This window comes from Notechis scutatus, chromosome 4, assembly GCF_049901735.1.
Source record: "Notechis scutatus isolate UNSWTSFEM ecotype Mainland chromosome 4, rNotScu1.2, whole genome shotgun sequence".
NCBI classification, from domain to species: Eukaryota; Metazoa; Chordata; class Lepidosauria; order Squamata; family Elapidae; genus Notechis; species Notechis scutatus.
In genome coordinates, this window is record NC_142012.1 from 41,074,164 (window position 1) to 41,088,358 (window position 14,195).

Genomic DNA, 14,195 nt, shown 5'->3' on the forward strand with positions numbered 1-14,195 from the left:
CCTGAATGGGGGCAAAAGGATTCTTTAAACATGCAACTTTCCCACCATTTTTCGTTTCATAGGTGAGGATTAATTCATCCCCATCCTGGAACCCCACTCGCAGGGGGAGGGGTAATTGATCCTTCCCCCCCCCCCGTTCCCCCCCCTCGCCAGATCCTGAACCCCACAGCTTCTTCAAGACGAGCCTCTATCCCTTCTGCTCCGTCTTTCCGGCACCGTACTAACCTTGGGCATTCTGATGTACTCCATGGCGACCAAATCTCGGTGCGTGGGATCCTCACGCACCTTACACAACCAAGGGAGAGCGATGCACCATCAAATACCCGTGCACCAGAAGGCAGAGGCAAAGAGGGGCAGGGGCGGAAGTGTTAGAGAATCGGGGAAAAAGTAAAGAGGAGTTGGAAAATCTTCACCTCTCAGATCGGATGTGGGGGGGGCGGTTTGTTGTGATGCTCGCAGGTCAGGGCCGGGCTCCGCCTTCTGCAGCGGCTGCCATGCTGCTCTTTTCAGGTTCGGGCATCAGTCAGAGCCGCCGGTCGCCCGGTTCGACAGACCTCCAGGCCCTAAAGACTGACGTGTTTAAGCGCAAATGCTGCGCAGGAGCTACTTTTTATATCATCATCATTTGCCATCTTGGTTCCCAAGTTGCTCATTCCTTGTCTGCCTCAGGCTGATAGATCTAATATTCCTTTTTCTGTCGCTCTCCCTCTCCTGGAGAAATGCAACCAGACATTTACCTGCTTGAACTTTACCTGACCTGCATTTCAGACTAGCATGTTGGGGGAAAGTAGACCACTAGGAGGTAATTCAGCAGGTGGAATGAATGCAGAAAATAGGCCTAATTAAAAAGCCATAGTTAGGTAAACCAAGTGCCTGCATGCCAAAGCAGCCAATATTTTCTTTTTATAGTTCCAAAGAAAACAAAAGATGTCTTCTAGAAATAGAAGACAACAGGATATTTTAAAAACAGGTAGAGCAAACTAACATAATAGACGACACATACAATTGTTTGTGGTATAATATACAAAATATAATAATACAAGTACAATTGATTGATTATGTGACATCAGGTCAGTGTTGACTCAGAGAGACCTCATAGATACAATTTTCTCTATGATGATGTCCTTAGCCTGGTCTCCCAATGGAGGACCCATCACCACCATAACTGACTCCATCCTCCTTGTTGCTGGTTGTCCTGTTCTTCTCTTTCCTTCCATCTTTCCCAGTATTACAGCCTTCTCAAAACAAAAAACAAAAAAACCGAGTCTTCACATAATGTATCTGAAACAAGGACAAAATAAATATTTTTAAAAATCAAATAGAACAATAGCAATGCAACAATAGGTTTGTCACTATAAAAATTGCTACACGGCCATTTTTAAATAATAGGTTGAAACTTGACACATGGAATATATTGTCCAGGCCAAGCATTCACAAAATCCACCAGAGTTTACTCTCAAAAAAAGTAAAAATAGTGGCTGCATGACTGAAGCTCCACAACCTTTTTATATGAGCCACAATGCATGTAAAAAGAAGCAGGATTTTATATATTGGTGGATATAATCTGGATTTTTCTTTTATCCCATTGCCTATGCCAATAAAGATCATAGCTGACCCATTTCATCAAATTGTCCTTTGCTATCTGGTACTTACAGTGTTTCTGGGGAAAACATAAAGCCTTTGGGGCAACAACCCATGATAAATCCAACGTTCTTCAGAAATACATTGATTTCAAATTTATAGAATATAATTTAACAACATATTAACATTCTTAAATCTGAACTTTTTCCAAGAATTTGGTTCACCATAGTAAGACTATAGTTAAAATACATATTTTAACGTTTACATTTTTATTGCATCTCTAATATAATGGTAGAAAATTGAATTTTTAAAAAGAACCATTGTTTTAAATTCATAAGAAATACAAAACTTAAAATGTGAGAACACTAATATTTTAATGTAGGCAACTCTAGTTCTCTATTACAAATTCTTGTATATTGTCCATATTTATTTTAGTAACTTTTTCAATTGTCATTAAAATTTAATTGTTGCTTTAGCCTCTAAAATCAACATTCAAAACCATAGGAGTTTGCAAGGCAGCCAATGTATCTGTTTCATCCCAAACAAAGGACAAATGTTTCAGCTGAATGTATTGCCATTCCGTTGTTTTTGGCAAATTATATTCTTTTTGTAACCTTTTGAAAGTTTATAAATCACTAGTGATTAGCTGATTAAAAGTAACTATCTCATTTTGAACCCATAATTTCCAAGAAAAGATTTTATTTGCCATTTTAAAATAAAAAATATTTTAAAGATTCAATTTCTTATGGCAACAGGATCTTTTTTAAAAATTTCTTACCCAATGTCACCCAAATATGTCTGCCTTCCATGTAACCAGATTGCTACTATACCTAGAAATTGCCAGGATTTCAAAGCTATCATTTAATAGTTCCCAAAGAGATCCATGATGGTAAACAAATAATAGAATGAGGGATCTTCAGAGGATGGCATGATGTAAAGGTTTTGTCTGTGGAGATTCTTAGTTATCCAGGTCATGGTTATCCCAAAAGTGCTTTTTCAAGAGGCAATTGGACTTTCTGGTTTTTCTGTGAAGATATTTTATTTCTCATCCAAGAGCTGAAAAAGCTTCTTGGATGAGAAGTGAAACATCTTCAAAGAAAAATCAGAAAGTCCAGTTGCCTCTTGGAAAAGCACCTTTGGGATGATATTAGGTTTTGGTTCTTTTCAAAACCCCAAAGAAATATTCTGGAAAATTCAAAGGAAAAATAAATGTGAAATAGGTGTGTGGCTAGGGAAATCAGCCTTCCCAAAGCCTCATTTGAAAATTGGAGACAAATAAAATCAAACTTCATATTTTAAAAAGTGGGGGAGGGAAAAATCTAAAATTTTCATTCTGGTTTTAAGTTCTCCTAAGTAAAACATTCATTAGCGAGAGAGATAAATTGTCCAAATCTTAGTAGCATCTGAAACAAATGTCCAATCAAAAAAAAGGTAAATATGAGGGCCTCATTTTATTATAAGTTGGTGCTATCTATTCCTATTTTAAAGGCAACTCCTGTTGCAGAGAGCTTCCCAATTACATAACATGTGCCATTTACTAAGCATGCACTAAAAGTACTAGAGAAAATACATTGGGCTGAAACACACAAAAAGAAAAGAAAAAATAATTATACACAGTATTTCTAGTGAATATTTTATTTAGTAGTCCAAATGCAGCTATTGTTTCTGAACCAGATTTCCTTCTATTCCAATTATTCTTGGGTGCCTTCCCAAATCCCCAAGGATTCTAGACAGTTTGGCTGTTGGGGAGATGAAACAAACCTTTTTCCTCTTCTCAGCCTCAATTCTCAATTCTCAACATCTCTCTTTTCTTTAAAAAGACAAATGGCCTTTTTGCTCTAGCATAAAAGAAGAGTTAGAAGGAATATAACTTCTTTACATAAATGTATACAATACTCCAATCAGCCCAAATGTGTATTGGAATGTATTGAAATACAGTTGATATTTATTTATTTTATTTATTTATTTATTTATTTGATTTGCCAATTGTTTACAAGATAATAAGTATAAATGTATACATAGTTGTGAATACACGAAATGGTCACATACAAGAAAAACAAAAGAATAGGAGAAACAATAGGACAGGGACGGTAGGCACGTTGGTGCACGTTGGTGCAACAAAAGCTTGTTGTCTCTCCATTCATTAGTTCAGTGTGGAGAGTTGTCTAGATTAGCCAGTCATTTTCAAAGGATATAGCAAACATCACCAAAACAGAAAAGATATTTCCTTGATGGTACTATTGAGGTCAAAAAGAAAGCTGCCTTAGCTTTTTACAGCTGTTTACAGGTGCCTCTTTTTTTCTTCAATAGTTCAGTCTATATTAGCACAAGGGGTCCAAGGAGCTGGTTATTTTCCAACTACTGATTTGACTGTCTTTTGCAATACCTTGTAAACCTTCCAAGTGTTCCAGAGAATTGCAAAGCAATATGTCAAAGGTGCACAAGGACATTGTGCAACGTGGCTTGCTTCTTTGCTTTCCTTGTTAAGATTAGCTGTAAAACTATTACTAAAAACTTCAAAAGAAAAAGAAACGGGCATTGTGCGGACTAGATATTTCTGATCTCCTGAATATAAACAAGTCTGGATCAAGTGACGGGTCCCCATGACACACTGCCACAGAAAGCGTTGGCACAACACTCTAAGGCAAATAATGAGGGGAGGGTTTGGCGCATTGCCAGAAAACATTGTAGTCTGGAGATTAAGCTTTAGGGTCTAGCAAATCATCAATCAAAATCCTTTACCAGATGTAGGTACATTTCAGCCAGAATATTACAAGGACAAAGGCAGTAGGATAATCGCACAAAAGAGAGGGGAAAGAGGAGGAACATCTAGTAATATCTGTAAATCATGACTGAGCAAACCATAGCTTAATATCTGGCCTATAACACATTTAATATCTGGCCTATAAGACAACCCACTCTAATTGGTTAATATGAATACACACCAATGCTTACATATGTCCTTAACCACAGCAAACTGCATGTGCAGTTTACCACGTTATACAAACACAGAATACTTTCCAGTACCAGGTAATACTAACCATGTCAATCTAAAATGATAGTTGCTATGCATTCACTTACATTTAGCTAAGACATGTGTATATGTATGTGTATTTCTAGAGTAGAACCTTGTCTATCACATTTATCTGTTGTTGTTTAAAGATGATTGACACTATTAATCAAACAAATTAAATCATAAATGCATTATATGTGACAAATTCACACAACATACTTTTATAAATGGTGATTAATTGGCTTGAAGTTCAGTGTCAGCCAGTCATTATATTTATTTTGCTATTAATTTTTCTTGGCCACTTCTCTATTTGAATAAATACTCTTTTTTCCTTGTAAGAAATCTTGTAGGTCACATGTTTTTGTTATTATGGGAAGTACTTCATGTGAACTTTTTCCTAGTTGGATCCATCTATGAAAAAGATGAGATGTTAATCCCGTGATTCAGTTTTAGGAACATCTAAACTTTAGCACTATTCACTGTTGTTTAGCTTAACTTTTAACACATTTTAAGAATTATTTATTGATGATTTCACTGTAGGTCAAAAGTAAAATTAAATGAGATACTTTGACACAGAAATGGAATGGTCTTCAACAGGTTTATTACTGTTTCTCCAAGTTAATAAAAAATCAAATCATTCTGAAATAAGAGGGATTTTAGAGTAATTATTGATGAAAGCAACCATGTCATTGAACATATGATTTGGCAAGTAAATGGGTGACAATAAGTATCAATGTTCAGTATTAAATAACCAATTTGTAATACACAAAGCATATGATACAATGTTACATTTCAAAAAGTTCTTAAAATTATTTCCAATGAATATAGAAATTGGTGGAAAATATCTATGCTGTGATGATTGGAAGAGGATTTATATATTATTGAGCTTTCTGGAATTAGAACAAAACTTCTCTGCTAACAATATCACCATCTTCCCATTAGATAATAAAGGTAAGGCCATCTATGTTAGGAGCACTTGCCAAAAGCTGTGTATGTCAAAAGATCAACATGGCTGTAATCAGAACAGCCTATAATGATAATGTTTTGTGTGCAAATAGTGTTTAATTATGCATCTGGAGAGAACTTTGAGAAAATAGTGACAGTGGAAACTTAATTGATTTGGTACATGAATCTGCAGCTACCTCTGGTAAGGTTCTATAACTGAAAACCCAAAGAAGCAAACCAAGTCATTTATTCAAGGTATGACATACATGAATTTAGTAAAGGGAGCATATATAAATCATGTTTGGAGAGACTTAAATACAGAAAACAGTGCACAACCGAAACATAGAATGTATACACAACATAAAAAAGAAACCTTTACTTTGGCTTAACCAAAGGACCATAACAAGGCATATTTTCATGCAAATTGTGGTTCCTTTAGATCTACGTTTTTTCACACGGCCTCTTTTAATGGATGTGTGGATTTCAGCTCCCTGAATTCTCCAGTTAGCAGAATATACTGCTTAAAGCACAAATGAGTTTTGGCAACCCACTAAGTCATAAAGTGTGGTTCCCAAACTATGAAAGTTGACTTCATACATTAATAATTTTAAAAAATCAACATAACCCTGGACCAGTTGTAAAGCAGGAGGCTTATTTCTGTGATGATGATGATGATGATGATGATGATGATGATGATGACGACGATGATGATTACAAACTTCGGAGTCTGAATCCATCAAAACTGGAGAGTTTTCCAATGAGCCAGGATTTTATGGGACTTGGGGGAAGGGAGAAAAGATCAGTAAATTCTTCAGCCTTAGATTAAAGTAGATGGTAGATTAAGGTTGTGTGTTTGTATGTGTTTTTGTATTAAGTAGTTGGATTCTATCTTGTCTATTCTGTATTGTGAGCCATCCAGATTCAGCTGTGAACTGAATATAACAACAACAACACAACAGAAGAAGAAGAACAACAACTATGGCAAAAGAAAACAAAGTACCAATAGGAATAGGTGCCTTGGTGCAATCCCAAAACATCTGGAGCATCACTTGAACACATCAGCACTGACAAAATCACCACAGTTAAAAAGGCAGCTTTACTCAGAACAACTTACATCCTTCGATGATACCTTTAACAACATCAAACAGTAACATCTGCCTATCTCAGGTCTAAAGAAGATTCAGGCTAAACATTTGGTTGGCTGTGCAATCAACCATTATAATAATATGAAATATTTAAACTTTAGCAGTGCCAGCTTTGTTACAAAGCTCTGCTTATTTGGAATCCAAAACCTACGTACTGTAGGTGAGCCTTTACCAGGCCAGTTTATGTTGAACATGAGCATTGCAAGATTTTGAGTTTCATACATCTTCATTCATCAGTTCAAAGAAAGAAAGCATTGGATTAAAGGAAGCAAACTAGGATGAAAACCCTCTATTTAGAAAGAACATAAGCATACAATACTGCTATCCTTGATTGTCTCAAAACTTCTTATTTTGTTTCAAGTGACCCTTTCAAGTCTTTGAAAAATAAAGAGAGAAGAGTAAGAAATGCCAAATGTATCAATCAGGGGTTCGTCCAGTTTGCTTAGCACTGCTTGCAAAGCACGCTCTGGGAATTACATTGTGAACTGTTAACCAGGATTATTTCAGGTTTTAGTTCCAGTATACTACAGTTCAGGCTACGTGTGCTGTCCAGATAGTTTAGAGTTACTAGGATTTGGGATAGTTAGTTAGGAATTGTGAGCTGTCCCCTTAAGGGTAAATGTAGTTAAGGTATCCTGGGAAATGTCATGTGGTCACAACTGTAATCTAGATTGGTCACTAAATTGACCCTTGGTGGGTTGGGGGAGGTCTCCCTCACTCTTGACTGAAACCATCATACCATGCAGCCGTTTCAATCATCATAAATGTGAGTTGACAGGATGCCTGATGAACCAATAAAAAAGACTGTATGGATGGTTTGTGAAATTATCTATCTGCCTTTGTACAGTATTTATACAGTATTTGTGCAGAACAGGAAGAATACTACGAGTATACCTACTAACATATTCAGGTAAGCAGGGGTAATGTTATAAATACATTGAAAAGTATATTGAGATGAAAAGTATACAGAAGTATAACAACTATGACAACCAAAACACCAAGAACTTTTGACTAGATGTCAGCTGTTTAAACACCCTAACCTCAATCAAATATTAGGAAAAAGGAATGTATAGAGCAGGGGTGTCAAACTCGTGGCCCGCAGCCCAGATGTGTCATGTGCTGGCCACGCCCACCCATTTTAATGAAGGGGGGAAAGTTGCAATACTTCATATGATGACAATTTGACACCGTGAGTTTGACACCCCTGGTATAGAGAATAAATACAACGCAGTTCAAATCTCACCAGGCTCAAGGTTGACTCAGCCTTCCATCCTTCCAAGGTGGGTAAAATGAGCATCCCATCTGTTGGGAACAATACGCTGACTCTGTAAACTACTTAGAGAGGGCAGTACAGCACTGTAAAGTAGTATATAAGTCTAAGTGTTATTGCTATTGCTATTATACTTGCATTTTAGACCTTCCTTATCAATCCAAATTTGTCATAGGGGATATATATTCCTTTCTTCCCCTTAAAGGCTGAATCTATTTACTAAAAATTACTATGCTGTAGTCATTTTTATACATAATTGTCAAATACTTCACTCTTCAAATGTTTATCATGTTCTTATTTTTCAGACTATAAAATATTTTTTTCTATTTTTTAAGATAGGAATGTGGAACAGCAGCACTGTTACTACAAGTATAAATTAGAGGAGCGAAGATTGTACCTTCCAGTTTAAATGGTTGATTTGAATAGCATCTTCAATATGATCTGACTAGACTTTTTAAAAACCATTTTTTCTCTCTTTTCTTTTTATAATTTTATTCATAAACATTTTGAATACAGTGTATTGTCATGATATACCAATTACAAGCAAAACCCCATAAAGCAGGGGTCCCCAACCACCGGTCCGCGGACCAGTACCGGTCCGTGGAACAAGTCCTACCGGGCCGCTGGTTTGCTGGGCGCCGCCATCTTTTTTTGATGAAAAAGTGCTTCCGGTGAGCTTTTCGGGTGAAAGCTCACGGAAGCACTTTTCATCAAAAAGATGGCGGCAGCGCTCGGTGAGCTTTTCCGGGTAGAAAGCCATTTCTATCAGGAAAAGCTCACGAGCGCTGGCGCCACCATCTTTTTGATGAAAAAGTGCTTCGGTGAGGTCACCGGAAGCACTTTTCATCAAAAAAAGATGGCGGCGCCCAGCTAATGCCGGTACCGTGCCGCGCCATAAAAAAGGTTGGGGATACCGGGCCATGGCATAAGAAAGGTTGGGGATCACTGCCATAAAGCATATCACATTAAATATTAACACACATAAAGATAACAATACTAATAACATAATAGTAATAATATCACCAAGTATTTTTAACAGTTTCTTTTTATATTATCTTATTTACAATTTTTAGCAATTATTATTATAATTATAAACCATCTCTATTTTTAATACATACATTCGTTGTCTTTCTTCCTCTAATTTCTACTTCTTGTCTCTAACCATTTGTAAAATCTATTCCATGTGAAATAGTATTCTGTGTCTTCTTTATCTTTTATTTTTAAGGTTAATCTGTCCATTTCAGCACAGTCTAAATTTTTCCAAATTACCTCCTCATCTGTCTGAATGAATTTGTTGGTCAGCATAAGCAAGCAGAGATCTAACATTTGTGTAACTCCTCTGAAATCCTTTTTCCAGAAATATTCGAAGGGAAAAAGGGCAAATTCAAACTGGGAGTTGACTATGAGTTAAAATAAGACAATCACATTCTGTAACACTAGGGATTTGCTATTTATATCTTGACTTTTTAGGAAGAGTTTTCCCATGTACTCTTAACCAAATTTTATGACATGGCACATTTTTCTCCCTTTAATGTTCTATTTGGCTTGCCAACTTCTGTGACAAAAAAAGCTTTTTTTAAATCGAAGTGATTTTTTCCCCCCTTGGGCATTCTTAATTTTTTTAAAAATGGGCTAGATCATGACAGAAATCTTACTACTCAAAAGGAAAGTGGCACTACATCTGCAGAATGGTATTATTTGTAGTATTTCATCAGGTGTACCTGACAATTATTGTTCTCTGGGTCCTTAAGATTGTTTTAAATATTACTAATTATTCCTGATTTATCATCAATTTTTTTCTTAGATAGAAAATAGTTGGAATGTAAGTTTTAAAATTAAGTCATATTTTATTTAACCTCTGCCTCCACTCTGTTTTTCTTAGAAAGAAGACATTCAACTTCAAATTCATTTTATGTGTATGTATGTGTACATATTTATGTGTATATATGTGTGTAGGGGAATATGTATGTATGTATGTATGTATATGCATTGACACACGTACACACACATTGTAACTGCTAACAAAAAAGGATGGATTTCACAGACAGGGACTATGTTATGATTATGCCAGGTAGATCAGTCATCAGTGGCTTCCTCTATAACTGAGTTCATACATTGTACTAAAACTAAATAACCATTTTCTTGGATTTAAATCCAGTTACTGCAGTTTAAAAATGATGTTTTCAGGAATGTTGTGTGAACCTAATCCATTGTGGTTTATTTAGTATACTAGCAGTAAATAGATCACGGTTTAGCATACTGCGCAGACTCAACCCCATTTTCCATTCTCCTGCCCTTAGCCAAGGGAGGGAGCACTATTTGGACAAATGGAGACTTTGAATCTACATTCTTAACCATCACATTCTGATCAAATAAGCTACCTAGCCACTCACATGTAGAACATCCCCACAATTTATATTTATGGCCTGAAGCTCCCAGTTTTTAATGTCAAATGGGATGATGGCATGAGAACATTCATGCTAAGCCTTTGTCACCATTCCTAAAAGATGTTGTTGCAGCCTTGTCTGATTTCCAACACAGACTTCTACTCCTGTAGGATATTTTAATCCTACTGGTTAAGCACCATCTAGGCACAGAATCTAAAAGCATAACTCAGCTGTAAATTAACTGCTAAGTAGCTTGAATTTCTTGAACTTTTGCAATACAACAACTAGAAATAGATTTAGGCTTTAGGAAGTTCTGTTCCAGAAGCTTAGAATGTCAGCCATCACATCAGAGGGTCATTCACCTGCTCATCTTACAATGTTATATATGTGTCTGTCAGCCCACAGTACACATTTGTCTGTCCACAAAGAACAGACAAAACTGTACCACAAGACAAGCATTTGACAAGCATTTGATATCAGAAATGGCAAGATTAAAAATATTGGTTACAGAGCATTTTTAACTTCCCAGATGCTTCATTACTGGCCTAAATGGATTCATTATTGAACAAAAGGTTCAAAGGGAGTCAGCAAGATGAAATTTGGTATTTTATTGACTAATAATTTAATTTTATCATCTCTAATTTGAATCAAGAGAATAGATTGTTATCTCAAAATATTTTGTCAGTTTATTTTTTTTGTACAATAAAGAGGGAAAAACCAATCCATTTTCAATTTTTATATTTTAAAATTGGAAAAAATATGAAGTATAAATGACAACTGCATCTATTTATAGACTTCTAATAATTACTTTCAAAATCTTGTAGGATTTACAAAATAGAAATATATGTAACCAGAAAAATTGAACTCAAATTTGGTCCTAAAGTGTAGGGAAAAAAAAAAGAAAAGCTTGAGGCATCTGAATTTCCTTTTCATTGCCTTAAACCTGTGTACTCTAACTGTTCCTAACAGGTAGATGTTAAATTGCAATCAGAAATTGCATAAAATTATCTTTAAAAATGATTCTTATTACATTTTTTTCACTCAGTGTATATGATATTCCAAAAAGGTTAAAGGACATACTGTGACTGGAAAGAAACTCACGTTTATCCAACAGCTTATTTTTCAAACAACCCTGTAAAAAATTGCATAGATTGTCCTGCCAAATAAATGTGTTGCATACCCCAAAAGGCAATGCTTTTTTTTTTTCTAAAAAAGATACATTGACATTATTTTCCTCTTTCAAACATGATAGATTCAGAATTAAAATCCCCTCAAGGTAGGAGAATAACATTGAAGTGTACTTTATTTGTAAAGCAGCAATTTTTCAAGATATTTTTGTGTTATGTTGGTTCTTCCTTGCTCCTTCAATTCATAGATAATTTGTATAGATTAGCTGTAGAAATGTGTACAGATAAGCATCAGCTGCATAATGTGAGAGGAAGTACCAGAAACTCTTAAAATGGCATTTTGTTATTTAGTTCATTTATCAGTACAGTATAAAGCTGGTTTCTAGCTTTACAGCATAGGCCTGCCTAGCAGAGGAGCTATCAGACTGTATATTGAAAAGGGGAGAAAAAGAAAGTATTTAGATGGGAGGTAAATTCCCATTCAAAGGAATCTCTGGATTTAGTCTGAGAAACTGAGAAAACATCCATAAAAGTAGCAACCGCAAGCCAGTTTTATATTGGAAGGAGGATAAGAAGCAGAAGCAGCAGGAGGAAGAAGAATAGCCGCTGCCGTTGCCATCAGGAGAAAGGCTAAAAAAAGACTTTATTTTAAGATTATCAGTGAGTATTATCGCACTAAGCTTTAACATAAGCTAGCTGGTTTTTATTATGTGTATGCCGATACTTGTAAACTTTTGGGCCAGGGTTTGGCATGCTTAGTGAACTCTGCCACATTATTCAGTAGATCACAATTAAACAAATCTTGACTTTTTATTTTATTTATTTATTTTTGTCAATTGCTTACAAGATAATAGGTATATGTAAAAACATAGTTATGAATACATGGATACATATAAGAAAAATTAAAAATAAAAGAAACAATAGGGCATATTTCTCAGAAGATATTTATATGATTGTTTTGTAAACTGCTTTCAGTTGATTGTTCCATTGAGTATTTATAGACCATCTCTTTCAATGGGCTATTCTATTCTGCACTGCAATAGCAACATAAATTACATTATTGCTGTTCAGTACCTTTAAACAAAAGGTGCCACCTTATGAATATAAGTAAGTCTACACAACCTGGGCTTGCAAAGTTACTATTGGCCATTTGTTGGCAATAAAGAAGTGCAGAAAACTGTCATCTGGAGCTCATCTGGATTTCTGCACTCCAAATGTGGCAGCCCTAGTGGGCAAGAAGAAAATAAACAATCTTTCTAAATGAGTTTAATGACTAAGTGGAGGTTTTGCATGCTTCAGCAAGAATTATTTCTAAACTATCTTTTAGAAGTGCCAGTTCTCAGGATAGCATGCTGAAAAGAAATTTGGATAATGCTCAATAACAGAAGGAAGGGAATGCTGTTTCAAAATGTTTTGTAGTAGCTAAGGTAGTCAGACAAAGTGTCTCTTTCCCATTGCATAAATCAGATGACATGGTGTTTTAATCCTTTGGACAAAGAATTCAATGAGATTGGAAGCAAATGCAGTTGCTGGAGAACTGAGATGCCAATTCACTAATAAATATGCAAGTATGCTTTCCTACTTGCACAGTATTTGTATTAAACCAATTTAAGATTTCCAAAGTAGTGTACAAATTTTCAACTTCATGATAAGATGGCTAAAAACGCCAAAGGCAGGAAACACTTTTTGGGGGGAATGGCCACCAACCCTGAGCGATCATTTATTGTATTGAATATTCAGAGTGGTTAACTATTAATTATTAAACTATTAATTCCCAGCCTTGGCAACTTCCAAATGAATAGACTTTAATTCCCAGACTTCCCCAGTACCAGAGACATGGAAGTCCCTGGGTCTGGAAATGACCAAAATTGGGGAAAAAAATTATGGGAGCTATGTTGTATATATTCGAATTTGAATTAAACATTTATGTAGTTAGGGAGTTGTGTGCCACTTGAAATCTGTTACGTAGAGATGTCTGTAAGTCTTGTAAATAAACTGATAGCAACTAACACATTAATAAAAGTGTTTGGAGAATATGGATTGTTTTGCCAAACAGAGTTCTGCAGGAATTTTTTTTTTTGCCAGGAACTGCACTTCTCAGGAGGTGTTGTGTTAAAACATATTTTGCAAGAAAGAGGGGAAGGTCTTTAAAAACTCGATTCTCCGATTATCTACCATTACTTACGCGGCAAAACTTACTCCTGCATTAACGCCATTTATTTCCCGAAGGGGTGGGGGGAAACAAAAACCCTGATGCCACAGAGAATTCTTAAATTAAGCATGCCTTCGAACAGAACTCGGGAATGCAATCATGTTGTAACGCCAACACAATATACGTCCAGGTGCGTTCACAGCCCGAGGTTATCGTTAGTTTTGTACTATAGTTTTAGGGCGTCATTATTTTTCCATGAATCAATAGGCTATGAATTGGGGGAGAGAGTTGGAGCGCGAAAGGCTTGCCAACGAACAGGAAGGGCTACGAAATGAAACTTGCAGGGCGCTCCTTTCCATGAACCAAACCATCCCATTCCCCTTTTCCAAGAGAACTTGGGAGAACGTCCAATTCCCGCAGGCAGGAACTCCGACAGCGCGCGAACCACCGCCAACCACCGCCCCGCCTCGCCATTGGCTAGCAGGGCTTGGCGGACTCCCCGCCTTCATCAGCTCTCCGGGCGTGGGAAGGCCAGGGGGCCTGTGAGGGGGGCGGCCCGAATGGAATGTGGGGGC

General features: G+C 36.3%; 1 protein-coding gene across 4 annotated transcripts in view; it reads right to left on the reverse strand.

The window, feature by feature from the left end:
- Positions 1-580, reverse strand: part of MTMR7 (myotubularin related protein 7) — a 51,341-nt gene extending 50,761 nt beyond the window's left edge. For 2 of the 4 annotated variants that reach the window (XM_087963207.1, XM_026667100.2), the window contains exon 1: positions 226-574. In XM_087963207.1, the coding sequence (XP_087819333.1) occupies positions 226-249 (24 nt within the window). In that variant the 5' untranslated portion in view covers positions 250-574. Of the gene's footprint in view, positions 1-225 lie in introns of all 4 variants that reach the window. The other 2 variants (XM_087963208.1, XM_087963209.1) reach the window with 2 other exon arrangements.
- Positions 581-14,195: the final 13,615 nt, after the last annotated feature.